Consider the following 27,356-nt stretch of genomic DNA (forward strand, 5'->3'; position numbering starts at 1 on the left):
TCTGGATAACTGAGAAAAATTATAATAAAAAAATCTCATGTCTCAAGTCATTGCTGACTTTTAGTACCGCTGCCTGAACATAAACATAAAAAAGTACAATAATTGCTGTAGTCACTACGAGTGGATAGTGCACTGTAAATAGATTCTCGCTGAACATTTTAGAGTTGCCAGGTACATTAATTAACAGATTTCATCATTGCGTTAATAGAAAATGTAATCAGTCGTCATTACACATATTTGCTGTTGCAAATTAGCCAGACCTATTTCCACAGTTCATTTTTGCGCAGTGCCTGGAGAAAAGTCTGGCTGAACCCATCATCATTCTGGAATAGAGGAAAAAAAAATGCTCTGGCTTGTTTGTATTTCTCTAAACCAATCACAATCGTCTTTGGCTGCGCTAAACCTAAGATTCAGCGATTGTACCCTCATTGGTACGGGGAGGCTAGAGCTAGCATTAAAATGGCCATATCCCTGCAAAATAAAAGATAACAGCGACAAGTTTCTTTATATGTGCACTGTTAAGGATCCGTTAGGGTAAGGGCCATTTCAGTGTGTAGGTTGCTAGCTCAGAGGTTATTGTTTCATGCGGCAATGCAGACTTTAAAAATGGCTACACGCAGATTACAGAAGAACAGGAGAACAGCCAATGGCAGCCTGTATGTCCTGTGAGCCAGACTGTAGCTGCTGTAATATGGGCAAACCAATTTAGATTATCATAAAAAAAATAGTGCTGTCCTGAAAAAAAATAGTTTTCAGTCTTATTTTAGCTTGTTTCTTTTGACACAGTGGCCCAAAACAAATGTAAAAACAGCAGTTTTAGCTCGCTGGAATTGAATCAAGTTTCGAGCATTGCATTGAGACATTTTAATGCTCCATTGGACGCAATGAGGACGCTTTTTACCACCCAAAATAATGGATGTTTTTGAAAACACAACTCTGACGCTCAAAGTGCATTCCATGCTCCAGAGTTGAACCTCTCAAGTTATTTTAAGTAGTTATGTGTTTTATTTATTTATTTATTCATTACCCTGCTGCTGCCATCGTGGCTGGTTTCTGCTGTGAATGAGAAAGCTCCCTCCCTCTCACAACCTTGACCTTTCGGACACCTCTCGCACGGATGGGATGTACTTTTGGGAAAGCCTCCCCTTCTAGATTTCCAGAGATGCAAGAGATTTAAGGGGGTCAGGAAAGGGGACTGCTGGATAGAAATCTAATTAGGTGATTGTGCTTGAGGGAGCTTCGCTAGCTGCTCAATAAACTCCCACACACTTGCTCTCCTCCTCTCTCATTTCCCTCTTGCGCCTCGCTCTCTATCTCTCCCTCCCTCAGCAGTGCGCACTCACCCCGAGATGCCGCCTGAGAGTCCCCCCGCTGAGGGCACAGTCGCAGGATGCAGATCATGGCTCAGTTACTACATCTTCAGCGCTGTTCATATTTCTTCAAAGAAACAAGTGGATTCATCCCTCAGCTGATAATAAAGCTTTAAGTGTCGTTTCTTTGCTCATTATTCTCTTACCTTCAGACTGAAATAAACCTGAAAGGGCTTCAAAGAACGGCGGGAAGACGAGATCGGCTCTGTTTTGGCACACGGCTCACTCGGTAGTATTTTCCATAGATCACAGTGGATTGACTGGAGCGCAGTGGTCTTTGCTTCAGTTCAGTGCTTCTGTGTTTATGTGTGAGAACAAACACATGTAAAGAAGTCAGATGCAATTCAAAATACCTGACTCCTACAGAGAACTAACGCATATCTATGAATGAAAAAAGTTTTCTAACCTTTGTAGCTTGTTTAGCCGCTGCAGTTCTACTTTTTCTAATTTTAAACTAAAGAAAGTATGTGGTTATTTACACTCTGTGACTTGCTCGTTTTTAAACGGGGTGTGACCCACTGGGAGGGTTAGGGTTATCTAACCTCAATCCTCATGGGTCTGTGGGTGTATTTTCAGCAGCACACACACACAACTGAATGATAATATAAATATAGGAAGTGTCTGTATGATCCTCTTGCTCTTCCATGACTACATGTTGCTACTTGTCACTTTGATCATGAAGGTGACACTGCTCCAATAGCATCAATTATATTTGTTTCCATTCTTAGAACCTTAACTTTTGCCTTGGCGCATGTCTCTTTTCTAGTAAAGGCTTAACATTTTTGCTTTTAACAAACCCAACAGAGAAGCTTAGACACACACATTCCTACTGAAAGAATAATAATGATCCATTATCACAGAGCTTGAGAAACTTTTTTTTTTTGCCTGGGGGCCACTTTTGCAAAATGACAGGAGGCCAGGGGCCACTGAATAAACAAACATTAATAATAATGTTATTTATCAGATAAATTGAATAAATATTAAAAGCCCCATAAGTCATGTTTCTTTCTCAACTTATTAACTGAATTAAATCAGATATTTTACTACATTTCATAACTGCAAACTGCATTTTAGGTGTAAATGGTTTGGTATCTTCTGAAAGAGAAAGTGTACAACATTAAACGACATCTTGTATACACTCAAATGTTCGAAGGACTCAAAAACATAAACCATAAAAAAACTGCTCATACAAGGGACAAAATGAATAACATATTTAAGCTCTTGAGGTATAAAATATACATTTGTAAGATCAGAATTATCCTAATTTCTGGGTAACTTTTGCTTCTCTTCAGCTATTAGTTGTCTTCCACTCACTGTGTGATCCTTCTGCACTTTGCACAGCCTGAAAGGCCATCACACAAACATCAGCCGTCTCTGTTACTAACAGGCCATAAGTTGAGTATCACTGGCTTGACAGGTTGCAGAAGGGGGCCTGGTAAGTAACCTGTTGTCTTTGAGTGATCACATCTTTTTTTAAAGTTATATTTAAAGTTGTTTGTATAAATTGTGGTTTTAGTCAAATCGCATTTGAAAACCTCGGACTGCCTGTGATTTTTGTTGCGTCCCCAAGGGAGCACTGGACCCTAGGTTGAGAATCAATTAGAGAATATTATAGATCCAAGACAAAACTGAAAGGAGGGCAGGACTGAGAAAAAAGGGAGCAATTATAAATCTCCCTGCTTCCTCAGCATCGTGGACAGAACCATGGATTTATCAATACACAGCACATTTAATACTACTGATATTTTAGAGCCATGGTCAGGGTCATAGATTCTAACTAGAGGATCAATAAGTCAAACTGAGCAGAGTAACATGCTTTTGCATTTTGGTCATTTTGCTAACAAGGGGTGTGGCATCTCCCTCAAATCAACTACTGATTATTTAAAGTTGTACACTATAGCTTATAGTTTGTTTACATTTTGTTGTATTTCTTAAAAAGGTGTCTTGCCATCCAATAGCCTGGCATCATATAATTTAGTTCAGCTGAATCTTGTGTACATACTGTAAGTAATTACATTTTTCTTAAAACAGTGTGATACAGTGAGTCATGTGAGTTAAGTCTTGTAGTATTGTGGCAGATTTCCCAGATTTGCAATGTTATCCATATGCAACTACAGCACATTAGCAAGTTGTGCTTGTTGGTTATGTTAGGAGCCAAAGCAAGAGGTAGTGTGATGTTTATCCCAAAGAAAAATGTGGAAAAACACTTGTTGTGTCTTCTGATGCCCACACACCACACAGAAGTAGGAAGTCAAGGACATGTAGGCAGGATGTGTCAGTATAAATTTAGCTAAAATTGCAACTTTTTCTGGAGCACTGCTGCACCTTGATTTTTGGAAACAGGACAGTTGTGTTTATATTGTGCATTTGTTTTTGTTTTGCTTTTAATTTTTGTTTTCATTTCACTCTAGTAGTAGTAGTAGTAGTAGTAGTAGTTTCCAGAGTGGGCTTGCCTGTTTCAGTTTAGTCATTGTTGTTTAAAATTTGTTTGCTTTAGTATAGTTTTTACCAGTTTCAGTATTCAATTTATTTAGTTTTTTTATTATTATAATATGGGTGAATATTTGTCAGGGGCAAATACTACAAGTGCAATACAAATACAGCACCTTGTGAGGACAACTGACTCACAGTCATGTAGGGGTTTTGACACACATTTCACACAGATTGTGTATATTGCTCTTTACCCTCAGCAAAGTGGTTTCAATAGATAGTACCATAATCATATTTAAGTTGCCAAGCATGAAAATGGCAGACTATCCAGGTGGAAAACAATCTGGACAGCATTACACATTTCACAGAACTTATATTGCTCCTGCAGTATAATGTAATTCTTAAGATTGCATCTTGGCACAACATCTTTAGCCCGTCGTATTCGAATTTGCAAAATTCAGCGCCTCACTCTCAAAAGCAATAAAAGCCATCACAGTTTATGAAACGATAACAATCTAGACAAGAGGTATGATTGAACTGAAATGTAATGATGTTTCTCTTTTAATCACCTTTGTAGAAATACAGGCAGTGATGTCTGGTTCATTTCCATGTGTTTCTGTGTGTTTCTCGAGTGCAGATGCAGCAGTGTGCTAAGGAAGAGGCATGTGATTTACCCTGAAATCATGCCGTAGCGTTTTGTAATTACAAAGTAAGCCATATTATCCCAAGCAGCCTCCCTAAGCTGTGGGTATGACTAAGCCTGTTCTGTGTCTGTGATGCAACGTCAATGCTAAGAAGCTGTTTATTGTGAAGGTACAATTGCAGCCCGGAAGTGTGCTCGGCAGTAGCTTAGTCACAGTAAAGCATAGCTGTTGCTCGGGCTCGTCATTCAGAGTTGTGTGCGGTGTTAAATGAATGAGGCTGTCTCATACAGACGGGCAACACAAGCTTAAAATCACACTACATCAGACGTCTTTATGTCCGAGCGAGGTGTAGAGTATATCTGGAGTATTATTGTTTGGATAATCAATTCGCAGGTGGATGATAAACGAGGGACACATTTTTTCTGGAGAGGACAAGAATGAGAGGGAGACACTTTGGAGGAGATAAATGCAAAGGACAAGGAATCAGAGGAAAAAGGAAATCGCGGTGATGAATGGAGAGAGCAGGCTGAAGAGGCAGAGAGGTGGAGGAAAAAGGATAGACAGAAAGGGGGGGGGGGGGGGTTCAGTCCAGTAAACAAAGCCGTGTTTAACATTTTATAAGTATCCGGTCCCATAAAGAGGAGGCTGCTACTGTAACAGCTGAGTAATGGTTTGATATATTTCCCCAGATCTTATCTGATACCGCAAGCTTTTGTGAGAGCAGACAAAGGAATTACAGCTATCGAACATCCTGCTTTAATCATTTTGAGAAATGCCTCACTTAATAGTAGTTCTGGGGGTTGTTTGTCATGTGTGTCTCTGCTGATTTCTAACAGTGCTGTCTGAGCAGTTTACCTGTGTGTGAAACAGAGATGGTGGGAAATTACTGCAAGATAAAACTCGTCTGCCTTAGCAAAAAGGTAGAAAGAACATCGACTGTGACATTTTGTTAGCAAAAACAAATGATTAGTATTTCTCTGCTTCCAATCCAGAGTGAATTTGAAGGTTTTCTTACGTGGTTCTACGAAAATGAAAAAAGACAGTGTTGGATGTTTAACCCCTTTTCACTGGAGAAAAAACCCAGAAACACCCACTAACATCTGCTTTTTGTCAGTCAGTATTCACTCCCAGGTCAAACGACAGTGATGGAAACTTAACACCCGGGTGGACATGCAAATTTTTTGCTCTTTTCCAGCTGATGCAATGAAGACTTGTCGCCTCCGTCTGTAACTTCTGCGACTCTTTTGACCCTCTTCCATGTAAATGCGCCGGCTTGGCTGCCTGGCAGGGATTTGCATATCCAACAGGGCTACCCACTTGAAAGTGTATTATTAACTGATGACACACTTGTCCTGTGGTTAAACACAAGTCTCCACAATAAAGGTCTCTTTATTTTGTCTTTTAAAGGTTTTTGCTATGAAGCAGCAAAATCAAGAAATACTGTTTTTCATCAGCAGTGACTTAACACAACTCTAACTACGCAGGTGAAAGTGACCATGAAACAGTTAAATAAAGCAGGTACCTGAAAATACAAACAAAGACACAGGAGAGAAACTAAACGTCAAACCACAGAGATTCAGTTAAGCTAACGTCTTTTAATGAAAGTCTAATGTGTCGTCTGGCAGTGGGAAAGAAGCCAATCTCTATTTTTTATCAGCATTTACCAGTTTTTAAAAGGCACTACAAATATGCACTAATTTTGGTGTAAAAATTGCTTCTTTTCCCAACTATTCACAACTTACATTGCCATGTTGTTTTGTAATGAAAAAATATATCTTCCGATTCCTCCTTATGTCATTCACTGAAGAGTGTTGGTTATTTAAGGTGATTATGAAAAAAAATGTAAATTGGTTTACATTCAGAAACAAGAGGTTTTGCCAAGAAAGCCCTCTGTGTATAGAGTAAGAAATCCAGTAGGCAAGTGAGAAGAGCTGACTGTGTGTGCGGTGGGAGTAATGCTATAGATACTTGCAGAGACAGACAGGAGTGGGATGAACTGTTGCTAAACAAATACCTCAGTCATCGGTGGCTAAGATGGACAGCAAATAAACAAAACTGAGTTTCCAGAAAGTCAGTAGCAGCTCTCAGCTTTTCCTGTAAGCCAGGATAAAAACAATTATTGTGTTATTGACAAAATGACATTTGCCATCTGTGCTTTGTGTCTGCTGCATTCTATGACAGACAAGACGACGGCAGCAGATGCATATGCATATTTTTAAAATGTTTATTTTCATAGTGTACTGTATTTTAATCCTGTGTGTTGCTGTTATTCATAAAGTTGTAAAACTTTTCTTCATAGATAAAAAAAATGTCTTTAAACACTTTAAAATTTATAATTCTGGGAAATATATTAATTTGCTTTCTGCTTCAAATAGCTTGTGTGGCTGTCCAATGCAACTAGCTTGTTAGAGTGTCCAAACCTCACTAATTAACATGTTATAATTAGTTTGTGTTATGAATACAAAAAACGAAATGTTAAAAACAACAATTTGACAATTTCTTGGCCAGGGAGAGTAATTTCCTGGAGTCTCCACTACCGGGCTGCTCCCTGAACGTCAAAGTTTCTAATCATCAGTCGGAGACCCTACCAGTGGATTCTTCAAGTCGATCACGTTTTTTTTTTTTCTTGTTTTGTTTTGTTTTATTTTGTTTTTCTGTTAGTGTGCATTACAATGACAGGATAAAACAGTTAGAATCTTACAAAAATGCACGGAGATAACATTTCAGAGTGGTTACTAAACAAGTTTAGATGCAGGCTTGTAAACTTTTCAAACTGCATCTCTGTGATGGAAGTGGAGCGCAGGTGACCTGCCCATCACCTGTGCTGCACGCACTGTGGTGTGCCGGCATTTTATACCTGAACTATTAACAGGAAGAGACCCACTTTTACTTTCTTTGACCGTGTGAAAATCTGGGCTGCGTCCAGCTCTGATATAATGTAGCAAAACATATATTTTAACTGAAACGGTGCTGCATTGTACACCCTGTTGTAGACACAAGGGCACTGCATTGCCTTCTTAATACAGCGGTGTTTACTTGGACATTTTTGCTGATTGAGTAACACACTGTGGCACATCCACGAAACGAGAGAAAACAGATCTCCAAGCTTCTTTTGAGCAAACGTGCCATTCGATATGGAAACGGCACCAAAATGCTGCACAACGTTCTGGTGTTTTCACATCACAGATGATGAAAACTGAAAAAAAAAGGGAATGAATTGTTGAATCTTCATGTTGAACAGCCAAGTCCGAATCAACTGACAAGACTGAGAGTCGGGTAAAGCCCCAATCCACTGGTTGCCTGGCAACTGATCAGAGCCAAGTTAAATAACTTCCTGTTCTTCTGGTCAGAATTCATTACAGAGAACATGTTAATTTATTATTTTTGATAGCATTATATAGCTTTATGAAAATCAGACCAGCTCTATGAAGTTTAAGTTAGTGCTTTGTTAGGCTTATCTGTATGTTTCTGTGTTATTGGGACGTTGCCAAATTGTAGCTGACTGACTTATTTCACAAATAAGGAGCTTCAACCATCCTTCACAGAATAGATGCTTTTTATTTTACACCAACAAACACTGCTCATACGAGTACAGATAATATTACCACGGTGCTTCAGGTGTGCGACATCAGCTCTCGCAACGGTTTGTGGAAAAAAACAAGAAAATCTGATCATTCTCCAAATGTACCATCAAAAGAATAAATGCATTTTTTTAAATGAAAAAAACTAAATCCCTTTTAGGCAAAATCTTGAGTTCTTGGTAAAATATTCTCTCACAAAATGTAAATATATTTTGCTCACACCGAATAGAAATAGAATTCGTTAGCTCAAGGCAAGCGTGCTTCATTCACAGCAGTATCTGACTGATAGGGTGATTATAGATTATAGTAGCTATTGGACACCATATTTTTGGGAATATGACTTATTATTAAAACATGTTGCTGGAGATCCACAGTTACCATTATGACAGTTTCATGACACCGAGATAAAATGTGGTATAATACCAAGAGGATTCATCTTTAGTTTTAAAATTCTGCCTGAAGGCTCACACATTTTAGCCAAAACATCTATTATCTTTGCCCATCATGCTTCCCAGCTGCTGGTCTACTGTCGTCTTTCCATTCATGTAGGGACTTTTGATATTTAAGCTACTTTGAAAGCACAGTTCCAGAAACTGTGTTTGTACTGCGCCACGTGTCGTCTGCAACTGAAGAGAAGATTTTTGTTTTTTAGTGACGTGCAGCAAACAAAGGTGAAGGAAATCAAAATAATAAGAAATATGTGACGTATATGTAGTGTGCAGGCAGAGGAGGAAGCAGAGCAGACACATGTGATGTGAAAATATCATTTATCAGCTTGTGGTTTGACGCCGGCTGCAGATTAACAGGATGAGGGGAGGATGGATTGTCACCGTGAGGCCTGTGTTAAGGTGAAAGGATCTCCAGGGGCTGTTTGATGTCTGTTCAGGTCACAGTGAATCCTATCACGCCTTATTGTGTCCACACAGAGTTCTCAAAATTGGATCACAGTTGAGTTTTATCTCTCAATGTGGATCACTATTATTGCATTAGATAGGAGGACTACACCCTCGCAGAGCCTCCGTGTCTCTCTTTCTTGTTCCTCTGCACATTTGCATTTTTACTTTGCTCCGTCTTAGAGCAAATATGGCAGCCTCGCAGAATATCTCTGTCCTTTTCTGCTCAGAAAAAAGCTTTTTAGTGAGGCATTTTATGATAGTTTTGCATTTCTAACATTAAGACATTTTTTTTTATATTGCTGTGTCAACTTGCTAAAGAAAGAAGTTTTTATCTCTTTGTGACTGTCGCCCCTTTGAACCTCACTTTCATTGGAAGCCTTCTGAGTGTTGCATCCGAGTACACTCCCCCCACCTTCCTCTCTCTCTCTCATGAAAGAGGCATTTGAAATGTAAAGTGTAAAGTGCTTTTCATATTCATTTTCTTGTTCCCATTGAGTGGATCTGAGTAGAAAATCTAACCTCTGTTTCTTTTCTTTTTTGTGCTTTTATTTCCATTTCTGCTTTGGTTGCTTCTCTTTCCTTTAGCTAATTCACACCATCAGCGTGGTTGATAGAGACGAGCCGCAATCTGGACATCGCTTCTACTTCACCTTGGCCCCAGAAGCCTCCGGCAATCGACACTTCACCCTGTGGGATGTCAAAGGTGAGAGGGCAAAGGTCCCATACTACTGGGGTCGGGCGTGAAGATACATATTTGAGTGGGTGTTCTGATGGCATCTGTCAGCATAATTTGATTTTAATAGTTTAATGCTACAAGGAGGAGTATTTAAAGGTGAAATATCCCCAGCCTTGAAAATACGCATACTGCTGTCCAGATTTAGAGCCATAGACGGTACACTAAATAAGCTGAATTGCTATCTAAAAGCCTATATGGTCTGTGATTAAAGTGAGTTGTTGACCCCTCCACCCCCTCGGCCTCAGACTTGAAATTCAGGCAGGTTGCCTGAAGCTGTGGGGAGTCCGATATTGTTGATCAGACTTTTATAACCGTCAGTCGAAAAAATAAAAACCACGGCTCTGAAAATACGCACTATCCGTTTTAAATATCTCCTTTTACTAAAAGATTATTTTGATTTTTTTATGACTCATAAAAAAAGACTCATTTGGCAAACATTCTGTATTTATTTCAACTTGAATAAATGTGAAGTGGGCAAACAAAAATAGAGATTGAACTAATACAATCCAATCAGTATCAGGGGCCAGTGCTGACGTAAGGCATTCACAAGGTGTCCAATCCAAATCCCCCACCGCCACATTTGTCAGGTGTTTTAAATGTATAGCAAGTGCAAACTGACTGCTGAAGGGCACTTTCAGCGTTTTCATTTTGGAACACGGAACTGAAAAACAGTCCCGAAATGACCGTGATATGTGAGAACTGAAAAAAGTGGGTCGGTGTGTCTCTAAACAAAAGCAGACATCCTGGACCAGACAGGAAGTTTTGAAGGAGAACAGGCTGGCTGTATTATTGTTGTTCTTGTCAAAGACGTCAGTATTTCAGCTTCGCATGTTTCCTTAATCTGTGATGACATATTGTGGTAATTTCAGGAATTCAGACGGTAAACATATTACAGATTTCTCCCTGAAGGACGGCGTGAGTGGGTGTGAGCATTTTCAAATGTGTACAGGTGCTGCAAAACTACGCTTGACTGACAGATGTTCGAGATCATGATGAAGCTCATGAAGACGGAGAGTAGTTTAAGATGTGAATATAACTGGCAATGTAAGAGTTTGGTGAAATGCTCAAGGGCATTCTGCAAAGGTAGACCTTAAGGCAATATTGAGTTACTTTAAAAGACAGCAGCTCCACAAACTGTCAGGATACTTACCAATAATTCCAATGTCTCAGTTGCCTCATTTAGGTGCCAGATGGTTGGTATTTTTAAAATATGACAATTCATGGAGTACAGTTCCAGAAGATTTTGACAATAGCAGATTTGTTCAAAGTGAGTGCAAAATAGTCTATTTTTTCTGTGACTTAGCATTGTTATTTTTTTCCATGATGTTTGGATAAACACCACCTGTTCTGGTCCTGTAAACAGATAATGTTATTAGAAAATATTTAATGATGTCTGACATTCTGAAAAAAAAAACAAAAAAACAACAACATATTTTGTTCAGTTTGTCTTAAGAAGTTTGGTTGACTGTATAAACTGCAACGCTAAACTGAGCATTGTTTTCCACAGAAATAATATTTTAGATGAATGTCATTTTCTTCAAAATATATTACTTTGTTTAACAGCGAATCTTTTCTTGATTCCTCCGAAATGGAATGTCAACAGCTTACACAATTTCCTCAAGTGTCATCATGAAAATTGCATTCGCGCACAAGCACAACATTTATACGCATCTGCACAATGTAAGAAAACATTAAAATCACTGTTCTCACCCCCCCAAGTGATGACTTTGCTTTGTGGGGGGAAGCTTGTCTGTGTTTTCCCAAACGCCTTTGCAGATCCCTCGTTTAGAGATGTGTACCTAAGTGAATGTGACATCTGGCTAAATCAAGATTGATCTGACACCAGGAAAATGTCAGGGGAGCAGACCGAGCTGGGGAAATGTCACTGTGTGAAGGCAGCGAGATCTGCAGCATTCCCGCTCACATGTATCAACGGATAAACTCATAACCCCATGTACTGTACATACATACACATAAATAGACGGGCAGGAATAAATATGACAGTTGCGTCTCTCTTACTCTTTCTCTCATACACATGCTAATGCGCACACATACGCTCAATACAACATGTAGATCATGTGTCTTCTTTTCTTGGTTTCATTTTATTATCCCTACCCTTTTGTTTGTAGGTAAAACATTGTTGGTATGTGCGTTGGTGTTTGGGGAAAATGATTAATAGGTGTAGTCATGCTTAGATGTATATGCCACACCTCCCACCCCGATATGTTTCGTGTGTTCACAAACACAAACATGACTGCAAACCCTGTATATATTTTGGTGAAAGACAAACAAAACCCCACACAGACTTTTGATCCTCCCACCCTGCTTTTTTTTTTTTTTTTTTTTTCCACCCTGGTGTCTCTTTTCATGGACACATTTGTCAACCTGTCACTTCCAATCTGTCACTTCTTCTTTTCCCCATCATGGCCTCACATTGCGTTCTATCTCCAAGCCTTGACACACAATGATGAAAAAGCTTTTTTTTTTTTTTTTCCCCTCCCATGTTGCTAAACTCTTTTAAGTCGATGCTGGCATTCTGTAGAGAAAAAAAAACCTCATCTTTACCAAATAAACTTTGCTGTTACATGACAAACTGCCAATTTACCTGGAAAAGGTCCCAGATCATCAGGAAATCTCATGATATGAATCTTTTAGTGAATTATTTTTACTAGTGTCAATCAAAGCGTGTTTATTCCACATGTACCAGTACAAGACACATTAATGATCCGCGAATAGCAGAGCTAAAGTGATACAGTACACAGTAGGAAGCATATTTTTCCACACAAAGTCATTATCTGTACAAGTCTCTTGGCTGTACTATAACCACACGCGCCAACCCTTCCTGTTTTCTGGGAGGCTCCTGTTTTTCATTACCCTCTCACAGTTTTCTCCTGGGGGTCACAATTCTCCCGTATATCTCCCGTTTTATAACAAATTTTCACAGAAAGTAGCACAAAGTTTTCAAGGAAAGGTGCACATTTTTCTGCCTAATTAATATAAAAGCAATTGTGAAGCATTATTTTTTTGTGTAATTGTTAACAACTTTAATTAAATTCTTAAATGCTGTGGTCCCGTTGTATTTTCCAGCTAATAATTGTCCATCATGAGTCATCTGCAGGCATCTGTTTGCAAAAAAAAAAAAGTGTATGTTACTCATTATTTTGTCATTTTCATTCTTAAAAAGTCTCCATAAAGCAGGAAACAGCCTATAAAACTCAAATTTTTAATTTTGGGTTGGGAGAACCCACAGAACCCTGCTTTGGTTTCAGAACCCTCGCTGTGTTTGAGGTCTCAATATTGGCAAATATGACTGTAGCATATGTGATTTTTTTTTTCTCTGGCTTTGGTGGCTGTGTTTGTTTCTATGCCTTTGTGCCTGTAAATGAATACAAAAAAATAAAACAAGTTCTTTAAGGGGTTCAAGGTTCAGGTTCAAGAAAAAGAAAAACAACATTTGTTTTTCAAATGGCTTGAATGACCTGGTGTTCCTTCCAGCAGGCAACAATGTTTTCTCTTAACCATGACCACAATCTTTCCCTAACCTTGAACAACACTTATTAGTTATGCCAGCAGTGTGCCTCTATGGGAGTGTCAGCCTGTTGGTCAGTCTACCCTTTGAAATATCCCAAATGTTATTGGATGGATTGCCATGAAAATTTGCACAGATATCCACATGGTCCACAGAGGCTGCAGATTACTTTGGCGATCCTCTGACTTTTCATTTAGCGTCAACAGCAGGTCCAAATTTCACTCAGTCCAATCATTTGGTTTCTAACCAAATACCTGCAAATACTAATGACATTCCCATCAGCCTCAGCTGTACTTTGTGTTTAGTGCCAATTAGGCAAATGTTAGCATGATGAACTATAATGCACGGAAAACAGTATACCCTCTAAAGGTCAGCGTGTTAGCATTGTCAGTGTGAGCATGCTGACATTAGCATTTAGTGCAAATCACCGCTGTGCCTGAGTACAGCCTCACAGAGCCGCTGGCACAGTTGTAGACTCTCAGTGTTGTTTTAGCTATGACTATGTTAAACAATGCCAGCCTTTATACACACATCCTGTTTCTGTGACTTTTCTGTCTACTAGGTAGTTTGAGCCCTCTGTTTCACAGAACATCCATTTGTGCATTTTGCACATTTTTAAGCAGACTCATTTTCTTCCTCATTAGAGGACAAATGCAATGAAAATATATGTGTACATCATGACAGTTTTCTGCAGTATGTATTGTGATAATTGTTGATTTTCTTGTATTTCCATCTTCATTCATTTACTAATCTGGATTGTATAACTCTTTATATATAGTTTCTTGCTATGTTTCTGGTCTTAGGCATTTATATTAGTAGCATCATATATAATATCAGTAGAATTATCAAGTATGACAATGCGGAGGTTCCTTAATCCTGCAATCTTTCTAATTTCTAGCAGGGGGGTGACTCCACTGGTTGCAGTTTCCTAATGATTTATGGTCTAAATTACTAATTTCAAATCTTCTCCTTGTATACAGCATGCTCATTTTAAATACACAATAAAGTATGGTATGCCGTAGGGCAGGGCCACCGTGTGATTGACAAGTCATTCTCAGTGAGTCTGTCCAGTGCAACACAGGGCTGAAAAAACTCAGATCAAACTGTCAAACTAGACGGTGTTGATCAAATATGAATCAAGATTCTGTAAGTGCATTGACTATTTCTCAATTAAAAAGTGTTCAGAAACTTAATTTAGTGTTGTTGTAATACAAGAAAGATTGTGGCCAGGGCACTGCCATTGTGTTTCTGGTTTCCAACGGAAAACTCAGATCAAACTGTAAAACTAGGCAGTTCTGATCAAATATGGATCGCAATTCTGTTGCTACATTGCTTATGTCTTGCTTAAAATGTTTTCAGCAGCATATTTTAGAGTACTCTGTGGCTGTAATGAAAAATTGCAACCAGGACGGCTGCCATACTTCCTGCTAAACAGACCGGTCAGAACCAGCTACCACTTGAGTACCATAGCTGCTCCCTATAATGCTGAAAATAGCTGAAGTGTGCTTGTTTCGAGTTCTCAAACAAGACCACTATTATACGTGCCTGTGTTGTTTTTTGTTTTGTTTTGTTTTTGGAGTTGTAGGCACTGCTTTTTTATTATAACAGTACCAGCCTCCACATAGGGCCATCAGATATGCTCCCATGTCTCATTTAGGAATGCAAAGGCAAAAAATATAAATTGTTGTGTAGTTTAGAGGACTCAGGGACTTCAGATAAAGGCGGATGTGGGAAGTTGTTCTGATCAAATTTAGGCATTGCCGACTTTTTGACTCCACTGATTTTGAGTCAAAACTACACAAGATGCCTCGGTCTACATGTATTCCCATATCTCAGAGAGAATCTACAGCAGACAGCCGTGGAAGAGAACGCTGTTCAAAAGTCAAAAGGACAAACTCAGGGGCGTAACGTTCCTGCACATAAACAGTAATATGAAGATTGTTCTACATGTGCCAGAGAGGCTCTAGGGCGACATGGATAAGGGTGATATATGTTCTGGGAGATGGATTGCTTGGTATCCTCTGTGCAAGTCTACCCACAAAGCTTCTCTGACTCTATTTGTCAAAGCCTCCTCCTGTATTCTGTGTTACATTTATCTATGTCTCTGGGAGAGCGCTCATATATACACCGGTGAAGTTTAATTTCAAACAGTGGCTCTCTCACTCATTTTGTCTCCTGTTTTTGTTTGCTCATAAAAAAAAAACACAAGATAAATGTTAATAGCACAAAAGCAGTTCACTTCCCCAGAGAGATCATTCAACCCCAAGTTTAACTTGACAGTCCTGGCACCCTCAGTCTGGAGTCCTTGAACTATGCATTATTGAATGTAAAATAATTTACAGAGTGTCCACCTGTACCAGAGCATGAAATGGCACACGGCAGCTATTCGGACATTCACATGAGACCCCCTTATAAAGGCTATAAAGAACGTCAGGTTCAGCAGTGGATGAATGGGTTAAGTGCAAGGTTGGGGGTGAGATGCAGACCCCTCCCTACAAGAGATTTGACAGTATTGGTAAATTACATGTCAGTGAAATCTGTTATTTACAATTTTTTATCATTGGTTTCAGGTGGTTAGGTTCAGACAACAAACCTACTTAGTTATTTTTATGGGAAGATCATGGTTTGTCTCCATGCATGTGTTAATACAACCTGGGGTGTAAATAGCATCATTGGCTATGGACAACTGGGTGCTTGTCTCTGCCATGTTAGGCTATAGCTGTTAATAGTCATATTGGCTATTCCACGCCAGGTGCAAATAGTCACATTGTCTATTCTAACCCTGGTGCAAGTAGCATCTGCCAGTAATTTATTCTGTAAGGGTGGTGCTTTTCTGTAGTTGTTTCTTCATCACTTCAGTACTTAACCATTTCTTGAGGAAAATGTGATTGTTCTTTTTGAATCAAATGGCAAGCATCTTACATCGTCAAGTGTCAAATCTTGAAAACTATGATTTGTCTTGACATTTTAGTAATGTCAAAAAGGCCTGCATGATCAACGCTTACACTTTTTCTATTTCTTCCCTCAATACAGTCCTCAGTTCAAATGAGGAAACAACAAGAAAGGTTATAAAAGTACACTCTGGATGGAGTTTCATCAATTCTGCTGCCGCCTGGTAAAAAACAGACATCAGCCAGCAGACAAAGGAGTTTTGTTCTTCAAATATTAAGTTGCTCATGTGTAATTCTCTGCTTTACCTTGTCTCTCTGACCCCCCATCCCCCTCGACACACTCACACCGCCCACCCAGACAACACAGCTGGCATCCGGACCCAGCGGTCAGGCTTTAACCGCCATGAGCAGAATGTGTACTTCCTGCCCATCCTGGTGGTTGACAGCGGGCCTCCCTCCCTCAGCTCCACAGGCACCCTGACCATTCATGTCTGCGGCTGTGACACAGGTGAGAGCTACTGTAAGAGCTGCACCATTACTAACATTATCATCACTGTCACCTCCTGCATCAACAGAAGCAGCACTAAAAAGGTCATCTACATGCCACTGTGTTGGTCAGCAAACAGTTCTTATCAGCTTATATTTGTGGAAATAACACAAGACCACAAATCTGCAGACAGATGGCCTTCAACTGATATTTCAGCTGGGTTAAAATGTAATATATGCATAATAAAAACACATTTTTTCTCCTGATAAAACAGTTAATCCCTGTCCACTGAACTGACTCATAAATGGTGTTGAAACTGCACCGTAAACTTTAATCTTTCTTTTTTTGACACAGAGGGAGCCATCCAGTCCTGCAATGCCACGGCCTACGTAATGAGTGCTGCTCTCAGCCCTGGGGCACTTATAGCACTGCTGGTCTGCATGCTCATCCTCATAGGTAAGCAGATGGATGAACTCATGTATGTATGTATGAATGTATGAGGAGATAAATGGATGGATGTGTGATGGATGGTCGGATGGATGGATAAGCACAATTCATTAGTATTGCTTTTCTGGGGTCACTGCTAAGTTCAACTACTCCAGCAGGACCACCAGCAGCACTGCGGTCAATAGTGGGATGTACGAGCAGAAAGGCAAGACTGAAGGCTGCACCCAAAGACACGACTCCATGTCCTCTGCTCATGAAATCATGCAACCAAGCATGTGTCTTTTAATGGATTGACCACTTTTAGAAGTTATCTATATTTTACGACAGGAATTGCACATGCGGCGGTGAAAAAAAGACGAATGACATGAAAAAATAGGTCAATTTTACGTCTTTCTTTCATTCAGCATCTGTCTGTTGGACATTTTGCTGCTGTTGTTATGAGGAGAGAGCTTTTGTTTACACAGGAGCGCAGATGATGCCTGGGTTTATGAATGATATCAAGGCACTTTGATCCTTGGAACACAGACGGTGATGGAATGAATGGGAGTGAAGTGTTGGGGCGGGGGGGTTATAGAGAGCAAACAGGCAAAAGAGCTGCCTCAGCACTTGTATACCTCTAGAGCTGCTGGCTTTAAATAGACAAGGCTTTCCAGACATTCTCCGATTTTTATACACACATGCACACACAGCAACATACTCATGCATGCTCACACTCACCCTCTCAGAGACCGGAGAGGTTTAGTATTGTCATATCTGAAAATTTTATGAGTTCGCCTCTCGCTCCCCCTTCGCTGCACGTCTTCGTATCCCACTCGTCAGTGACAGAAAGAAACGACAACGCTGTCACAGTGTTTTGTCTCCCCCGCTCGCGCCTATACGCGTTTTACGTCGTGCAGGCGGTGAATGATGGATGATGATGACACCCGGCAGCTCTAACTGTAACTAACATTGCTATCTATTTCTTTTAAGAGCCTTTCTAATGAGAGTTGTTAAAACTCTGCCTCCATTAACTGAACCATCTACTGGAGTGAACTTCAAAAGCAGGGCATCATTTATTCATCACGGTTTTAAAAGCCTCAACAAAAATGTTATGTACAAATCTGAGGCAACCTCTGCTGGCTATAAAAAAAACAGTGTTTGCCTGTGTATCGTGGTTTTGGTGTTCTGGGCGAGATGACATCCCCTCAAAGGCCTGGGTTGCAAGCAATTCTCTGGCCTTTAAACTTGTGGAAAGCGAGATGCTGCAGAAAAAAAGAGTTATGTGGTACAAAGATTTCTTTTCAGTGCAGCCTTGGTGATTTGGATGAAAACATACACTTTGCAAAGTAATATGCTGATGCTAGACTGTGATGCTTTAAAGGTAGAATATGCAGGATTTGTCGGTTGCTATTTGTAAACGAACCATTTAAAGTTGTCCCTCCGTCTGGGTAGGTTTGCATAGGTTTAGTCACAAAACTACCTGGGTAGCTTTAGGAAGACCATGTCTGGGGTTACAATAAGTATGTTACATTATGCTACATTACCTGAAATAGTCACATGGCACACACAGCTTGATGTATCTTAAAACTTTTAGTGATGTTTTGGTTTTTGGTGGGAGGTAAAAATTTCTGGTTGTTTCATAGCAGTTACGTTCTAAAGCATAAATAAACAAATACACACCTCCGCACAGCACTGGATTTTATATAAATGCAGCCAAAGTGAACCCTCATCCTGTTGCTCTGTCCTCAGTCTGCTCCGCCAGAGTGTGTGTAGACGTGCATGTGTGTCTTTTTTTCTGGAGAGAGACACGGAGAGAACGATCGAAACGTTAATTGTTGTCAACCTCATACCCTGTGCGCTGGTATTGGCTGGGAGTTACACACCACTGCCACTGCCACTGTTGCACAAAAACACCCAAGACACTGCAAAATAAAGAGAAAACAAGAAAATATGAGTAGAGGGTAGGTCTGCCAATATAGACACCACCACACACTTTTAATTGATGATTAATGATGATTGTTTTTATATGAGTCTGTATATTGTGTTTTAGGAAAAGCCTGCATAGTATGCCTTTAATTATTTTGATGTTATTTCGACCACTATGACTCCACAAATGAAATGATGCAATGTTGATCCCAGTTGCATCACTGACTCTAATCGGTGTTAAGTTTGAGTGACTGATCCAGATTGGTCGAAAATGGACTGAACAGGCCTCATCAAAGCACTGAAGGACAGGCTAAGCCAGAGCACCTGGCTTCTGCCAGTCATCATGTGGACAGTAAAATCTCAGGGCTGTAGGGTCTGGGATCAGGGGGGATGAATAGTGTTTTCACAACTATCATGTGGTGTGAATAACAGACGGGAGCGAGACATGTGGCAGCAATCTTATCAACTGCACATTGCGACACAGACACTTCGCTGTTCCTGCTTTACTTACCACACACGCTCACAAATTTAGTGTGCATCTGCTTTTACATGCTAAACACACATTCACACGCTTAGTCAAATCACTCCTCACCTTTCAACTGCAATGCAATCCATTCTTTCCATACACTATTATCCAGCTTGTCTTCTCACACTCTCACACACTTACACACACTCCCCCTGCAACACACAGCGTCTACCTAACCAGCCAGCCAGCGCCCCCCCCCCCCTCCCCAGAGGCTGGACCACCTCTATTACATCAATTGTTGGATGATGAGAAAAATGAAAACAAATTTTTGCCTAATTACCTTACAAACAAACGGTCCCTTCATCAGTTCATTTATAGGCCTGATGTGATGAATCCATTCCAGTGCGTCGCAGCATCTGCATGCATCCATTCCAATTACCTCCCATCTGCTTGTGATGAACTCCTGGGTGGGGGCAACCAGCGCAGCCCAAGGGTAAATTAACCGTCTTGTCAGGAACGCTTATCGCAACATCTGTACACACGGGGACCGGCTTTGTATGTATAAGACGCAGCTATACACAGGTACATATGCTTCCTACAAAGGTAGATTCTTTAATCTATTAATATTGCCTGAGGTGTACTCTCCAAGTTAAATAGGTTTTCAATAGCATGCAGTTTAAGTGTCTGTGTACCTACTACTGAGGAAGAGAAGGGTTTGTCAGCAGTGAGGTTATCTGATTGTATTAGCCTCAAATAGAACCGCCACATACTGTCACACGCTCCTCCAGGACTGTTTATTGAAAGCAGCTGATCCTCGTATGAAGGAGTTCATAACGCTAAGTTTTTCTACTACTCTCCTCATTAGTGTGAATTTAGAGTAATTGTCTTAGCTCTTGTTTAGTATGCATGGCACTGTGAGCCGCAATTTACCGCAAACCATGACTGTTTCCTCAACCCCGTGGCAATTAATTCGCCCCATTCATGGAGGAGAAGAATAAACACAATGGTTACAGACACCGCTTTCCCAATGGAGCCCAGCAAACAATGTAAGAGGAGAACTAATGTACATTATCAGTCAGAGATACTGCATAAAATCCCCATTCAAGATCAGCAAGGCTCTTTAGGCTGGCATAGCTCTTTACGCAGGGAACACACGGGGCGTTTTCACTCTGCAAGTTATTTTTTAGGCCATTTACACCAAATGAAGACAATTACCAGGAGCAGCAACAAGTCATTTGTACAGATTATACGCTTGAAACTGATGTTTTGGGGTTTTTTGCCCTGGGGAGAAAGAGAGAGTACACTCTTAGAAATAAAGATGCTAACTAGACCCATGAAGGGTTCCTCAGCCTGTCCTATAAGAGGGTTTCTGGTAAAACCTTTTAGAAAGGTTCCACTTGCAACCCCTTTCAGAGAGCTCTACGTAGAACTCAACATAAAGGTTTTACCTTGAACCGTCTGTAAAAGGTTTCACCTAGAACCCTCTGTAAGAGGTTCTACAGAGAAGCCTTCTATAGTGTAATGGTTCTACCTAGTATCCTCTCTCTTCTAGGGGTGCTTTTTATATTCAGTTGGCTTTATCTAGAACCTACCCAGGAGGATCTACTGAGAACCTCTTTATATTCCGAAAGTTTTATCTAGAACCTTCCATGGGGTTCTACTGAGAACCCATTGCATATTATGGTGCAAAGAACCCTTTATGAACAAGTTTTTCAAGGATTTCAGCTATCCTTGAAGAACTCTTTCTTCGAAAAAGGGTTCTTTGAATGAAAAGGGTTCTTAACAGAACATTTTGTCTTACAAATAACCCTTGGAAAATCCTTTTTTCAAAAAAGTTTTCTTCAGAAGCAAATGAGAAAGAACCCTTTGGGAACCTTAATTCTAAAAGAGTAGCAGAGGCAGATGAATGCAAAGATAAATCATGGTGTTCTCTGACATCCAAGGTCAAGGTCTTTGAAAAAGTGCATTTGTTCGTGTGCGTTTTTGCATGCGCACTGATACATGTGCATTAACATGTGTGAATTTCCTCCACACAGCACATAATGCCTTGACATTGATCTAGTTTGACTGTGAAACGACGTGGCCGTATCTCATTTTCACAACGTATGGATGGGTGTTCTGGTGGGTTCAGAGCATCAAACAATCGGTGTCGTCCCAGACAGCGCAGGCCCCATTATAATTGATAGTCTTTTTATCTCTGTGAGCTTGTAGGCATTTGTTTTAGGCAACAGGCTATCTGTTCCAGAAGATGCATGGTGCCTACTGGTTAATGATCTATCTAAATGTCCCTTCACTGGCATGCCTTTAGAGTAGTTGCTCATTGTCTCTGCTAAAAGAAAGAAAGAGGGTTTTTGTCCACTGTTGCACAGTAACACAGCGCATCACTGGCTGGCCACAGGAAATGCATCCCGCTGCCAATCAGACCTCAGTAACTAAGGAGAAGATTTTTCTTCTCTTTATCTGGGTACTATCTACTTGTTTATTACAGAAATTCATGCCTGATTTTTATCACCAATATTAATTATTTCTCAGCATGTATGACAATTACTAAAGTGCCACTTGTAATGCATGCCAACTTACTCTCGACTAATTCAGATGATATTGTGAAGTGGAAAGCAGAAATAAACATCTTTTGGAAATAATCACAATTATTTTGACCAGTCATCCATCATTGAGAAGGAAATAATGGAGCTGATCCACTACTGACAATACGATGGAATAAAGGTATTCATCAAAGTAATCATAACATGCTCCTAATCTGTAACTGTACAGGCTCAGGCTAAATGAAGATACCACATTCACAATTTGGCATCCACCACATTGGAGTGGTCACAATCTGCTTTTATTTCCATATTTCACCACAAAATCGACTGCAGCTCATTTAATTCTGAACCGATTTTCATGAAATTGTTTTGTCATAGACCTAAATAATTAAACATGTTACTGGTTATTTGTTGGAATTAAATTTAGTCACTGGGGGTGATCTAATCAGCTGGACGCCAAAGCACAAACCCTCTGAGTAGCTACAACTTCAGCTGGAGCATGCAGGCTCTGATGAACAGACAACATCAAGTGAAAATTATTTAGAATTTAAGCTTTTGTGAGTTTCTACAAAAACATTATTGCATGTATCTAAAGCAAATAAATAATAAAAATAAATAAATAAAGAAACTAAAGTTTACGATGTTTGTGGAATGGCAACTTTACGGCTTGCAGAAGTGGACTTAACATATGTGTTTGGGGTGTACGGATGAACTGCAAAGATGGAGTCTAGGGAACCAAAACCATCTTGTTTATTTTATTAATGAACTGATTTAATTATTGATACAATAACAAACAACCAGATGGCTTTATAGCAATATAATAGATACTCACAAAAACTGAATTCTAAATAATTTACACTTGATGTTGCCTATTCGTAGATGAGAAACTGCACGTCACCGTAGAAGTTGTGTTTCTTCGAGGGTAATATTTGATCAGTTCACATCATTTGATGCCCATGTTTAGCAGTCGATCAAATCTTGTTTTTACTAAAGAAATATTGGTAAAGCGAGGTCTGAACTAGAAATTCATACATGCCTTCATCTCATCTCACACTGATTACTGTGACACACTTTTCTCCGTACTTAGACGTACGTCTGGTCTATATCGTCGGCAGGCAATCCATAATGCTGCTGCAAGACTTCTTACTAGGTCAAATAGATGGTTTTACATTACCTCCATACTTAGATCTCTTCACAAGCTCCCTGTATTGTTTAAGATACAATTTGAAGCTGTCTGTTTTACATACTTGCCTTAATAAGCTGAAAAGCTGCAAATGACGTATGCACGGTTCTGTAGCTGTGAGGCTCACGGCACATTTTCTGGTATAGCTGTTTGTAATCATTCTGTTTCCTGAGCCCCGCCCCGTCGTTCTGTCTGCCCGATATTAGTGACACAAATATTATGATTATGTCAGCCATTTTAAATTTGTGTTCCATGTTTGTATTTGAGAGTATTTACCATGTACTGTACATCAATCCCTGTCCACGTTTTTCTTTGCTTATTAATTAGCTGATCAAAAAGAGTCTTGATTGCTGTTTACCAAGCAATGTAAATTGAGCCGTTCATTATCTTTCTCATACTCCCCAGAGTGCATAATTCATTCATAACTGCCTGTAATATGTTTTTGTCATCGCTGGAAATGACATTTGATGTCGCTGCAAGTCTGAGACAAATGTGGTGGAGGTTTTAGTAGGATGGGGTGCAGCCCCAAGAACGGATGATGGAGTAAAGGGGGTGGGTGTCTGAGTTAAGTGAGACTCGTCTAATCACAAATGTAGGCTCTAATTAAAATAACTAAGCTGAAATTAAAGCCTTATTGATTCATCTGTGCATACAGCCTTTGTTTTCCTCCCATTTCATTAGTCCATAATGTGATCTATCTCAGTTGTTTTCCCGCTTTTAATCCAGACTTAATTTTCCGGGGCGTTTCTCTCCTTTCTGTAGCCTTTGGTTTTAAGTAGTAATGGAACCACAAAGTCTGTTTCACTCAACTTGGATGAGTATTGATATACAGATTGGTCTCCATTAGGCCTTTTGAATCATATTTCTAGCCAGGCTATCAGGATTGGGAAAATCAATTGCTCATGCATTTGAAATGTAAAACTTGATAATATATTATCTTCCCCCTGCTGTGCTTTTGTCCTGGGAGGTGAATTTAAAGTTACACTGGGAGTAGTTTGAAACTTTGAAGGGCTTGCAAATCCATCATACAAAATGCATGTTTAATGTGCACCACTATACAGTATGTACATATTTAGTGGAATTATTTCCTCTGTACTGTTGTTTTCTTTAGTACTGAATGCCCTGAATCTGGGTTTGGTATGTCATTATTCTTAACAAGATGAAGAGGAATCCCAGTTTTGCATGCAAGCTCTTTAAACTCTGCCTGACAAGTCTTAATCCATGTTTACTGCGCAGCAAGAGATTTAAAGCCACAGATTTCAAAACACTTGCTGTAATGACAGTTTCTAAAATCCCTTTAATGGGAACTTGTCTTTTTCCAGGCTTTTATCTCATCCTGTTCAGGTTGATCAGACAAATTCATATTTAACCTTTATGTTGTGCCAAAACATGAGGGTGCAACATGTGCCAACACTTAAAGGGCAGCTTCGGTATTTTTCAGCCTAGATCTCATTTTAATATGTTTTTGTATCAGTGACTAATGGGGACAAGAATTTTTGAAATTGGTTCAGTATTCAGGGAGAGTTCTGCAGCCGGCAGAAGTGAAACTAAGCTACAACGTAATCCCTCCGGGAAAACTGCGCATTGTCAAAGCATCTCCACTAAAAGTGGTTAACCAGAAACAGCTGTGTTATCGCTCTCGCCACACTAACCAGATTTAGCAATTTTAGCGTCATCATCAGTTCATTGAAACTCTTTGGAAAGAAAAAATAAAACTCAGCCATCTTTCCTTTGTCCAAACAATCACCTACTCTGGTATTCAGGTTGAAATAAAGTCTAAATTCATCGAAGCAGTGAGAAAAGTGGCCTGTAAAGCCAGAATATTTTCACATCTGCCTTGGTGAATTAAGGGTTAATTTGGCCGAACTAGAGCAGGTGATTATTGGAACAGCGGAAAGATGAATCGAGTTTGAATGATGACGACAGCGATAAAAATTTTAAGTTTTGCAAAGGCTGTCAGGTTAGTTTGGCGAGAGCAATGACACAGCTGTTTCTGGTTAAACAAAACGGATCTTACTCTTTAAAAAAATGTCTAGAGGAGCAAAACGCACATTGCTGTCCTTATTAGTCTCTTGGACACAAAAATATGGGGAAATAGGTCCAGGGTGAAAAATACCAAAGTTAACCTTTAAGAATAAAGATTTTCTTCGTAAACTTGTTCAATTAACCTGTACACATTTAACCATCAGTGTGGAATTATAATCTTTCTCTCTGTCTTCTTCTGTCTCCTTCTCCATCAGTCCTTGTCTTGCTGATCCTGACCCTGAAACGCCACAGGAAGGGCCAGAGGATGGCGGAGGATGAGGAGGACATGAGGGATAACGTCATCAAGTACAATGACGAGGGCGGAGGGGAGCAGGACACTCAGGCATACGACATGAGCGCCCTGAGGAACCTCTATGACTTCCCGGAGGCCAAAAGCTGTGACTCTGGCCCGGACATCCGCTCACTGCCACAGTGGATACAGGCCAACCGGGTGGGCGGTGGCGCAGAGGGACCAGCAGCAGCAGCTGCAGCGGCGGCAGACTTCTCCCTATTCAAAGGCTACATCCGAAAGAAGGTGGAGCAGGCCGACGCAGACCTGTCGGTGCCGCCGTACGACTCCTTCCAGACGTACGCCTTTGAGGGCACCAGCTCGCCAGCGCTTTCACTCAGCTCCATCCACACGCTGTCCACCACCTCGGAGCAGGATTTCTCCTACCTCAGCGACTGGGGGCCGCGTTTCAGGCAACTGGCGGGTTACTACGCTCCAGGAAACCCCGAAGAAGAAGGGTCCTAGCACAGCTTCTCCTCTGCAGAGAGACGTTTAAACTCCCTCTTCTTCCTGGTCTTTCTTCTTCTCTGCCTCCTCTTCTCGCCCTCTGGCACTCTACTGAGATCATTAGAGCCAGCACTGTGTACTCCTTAAAGACAGAGCACCACGTCTTTATCTCTTTGAAAGAACATTCACAGTGTCGAACTTTGAACTCAAGTTTTTTTTTACACTCTTTGGTTTTTGTGAGAGTTTTTGGACGTCAGCATGAGAGCTCTGGGGATGATATCAGAAAGAAAGAGAGATATCCCATCACCAAAATTGCCGTTTAGTCTGAAGGGGAGGATTTTCTCTTGCTTAAATCATAAATGAGAACCTTTATTTTAAGCTGTGAGACTGTTTTCAGAGTTCAGAGTTTTACGTAGGTAGGGTTAAACCATGCCAAGGCAAACTGTCTGACAAACATGTATTTATTTAACGGGGAAATATTTATGTATTTATTTGTTTTTATGTATTTATTTATTTATTTACACCATGATCACTATGGTAACTGCAACAGCGAACTCTGCTGAAGTACTAACGACAAAAGGGAGGGAGGAGGAGGACATTATAAAAGGAATGAGAGACAATGTGGAAGAAAGAAGGACTGCAGTGGCAGAGGACTCTACATCTGGGTCATATAAAAATCACATTCTGGAAAATATTTGTATTTATTTTCTATGACCACTTTTGTAAAATAACCAACTTAAAGCAGAGGGCAAATAGAAAAAGAGGGAACAGATGGGAGTGAAAGAACTGCAGAAGAAAAGAGAGCTGCCAGGTCAGTCTGAACGCTCGAGACTGACATACTTTTGCTGTATTTTAGTGATTTATAAACGGGGGTTTTGGAGGTCACAAACTGAGGACAATTGTGTGTTAACAATTTCTTTTCTTATCCTCTCCACAGCCAATTGTAAGGCAATAAGGCACAAACCGCAACAGTGATTTAAGACTAAACAAAATGACTGTTTCATGGAATGGGCTGGCGGCCAGCTTCGTCCCACAGGGAGACAATTTTCATTCCAGATTTGTGTGTGAATGTGTACAATATGTTGAATTCATTTTATATCCTGAGACGTTTGATTTTTTTGCTTTTGTTATTTGATTTCCTTTGGGGAGGGAAGGGGCGGGGGGGATGACTAGTGACAACAGGACAGTTTTGTCTAATTAAAGAGGGAGAGGTTTAAGGGTGACACATGATGAATGGACTGGTCACATCCACCTGATATCCACAACCTATTCAATGTTGACCTTAACTTGCAAATGTATGGAAAATTTAAAAAAAGATTAAAACAAATAAATATTTAATTTTTTGGTAAAAAACCTACATCTCGCTCTGTGCAATAAACCAAATTACTCAGTAAATGAGATCACAGTGATAAAGTAAATAGAGCATCCCTGTTACTAATTATTGTTTGCTACTTGTTTGCTGAAGATGTCTCCTGAATTATGAATAA

At 40.1% G+C, this 27,356-nt stretch overlaps 1 protein-coding gene across 1 annotated transcript in view; it reads left to right on the forward strand.

The window, feature by feature from the left end:
• cdh22 (cadherin 22) overlaps nt 1–26,074 on the forward strand; it is a 113,006-nt gene extending 86,932 nt beyond the window's left edge. Inside the window, exons 9-12 of the mRNA XM_084737797.1 lie at nt 9,507–9,624; nt 16,436–16,585; nt 16,919–17,020; nt 25,349–26,074. Coding sequence (XP_084593923.1) covers nt 9,507–9,624; nt 16,436–16,585; nt 16,919–17,020; nt 25,349–25,887 — 909 coding nt within the window. The 3' untranslated portion in view covers nt 25,888–26,074. The remainder of the gene's footprint in view (nt 1–9,506; nt 9,625–16,435; nt 16,586–16,918; nt 17,021–25,348) is intronic.
• The last annotated feature ends 1,282 nt before the right edge of the window (nt 26,075–27,356 follow it).

Source organism: Lutjanus erythropterus, chromosome 2, assembly GCF_056507025.1.
Source record: "Lutjanus erythropterus isolate fLutEry1 chromosome 2, fLutEry1.hap2, whole genome shotgun sequence".
Classification (NCBI taxonomy): domain Eukaryota; kingdom Metazoa; phylum Chordata; class Actinopteri; order Lutjaniformes; family Lutjanidae; genus Lutjanus; species Lutjanus erythropterus.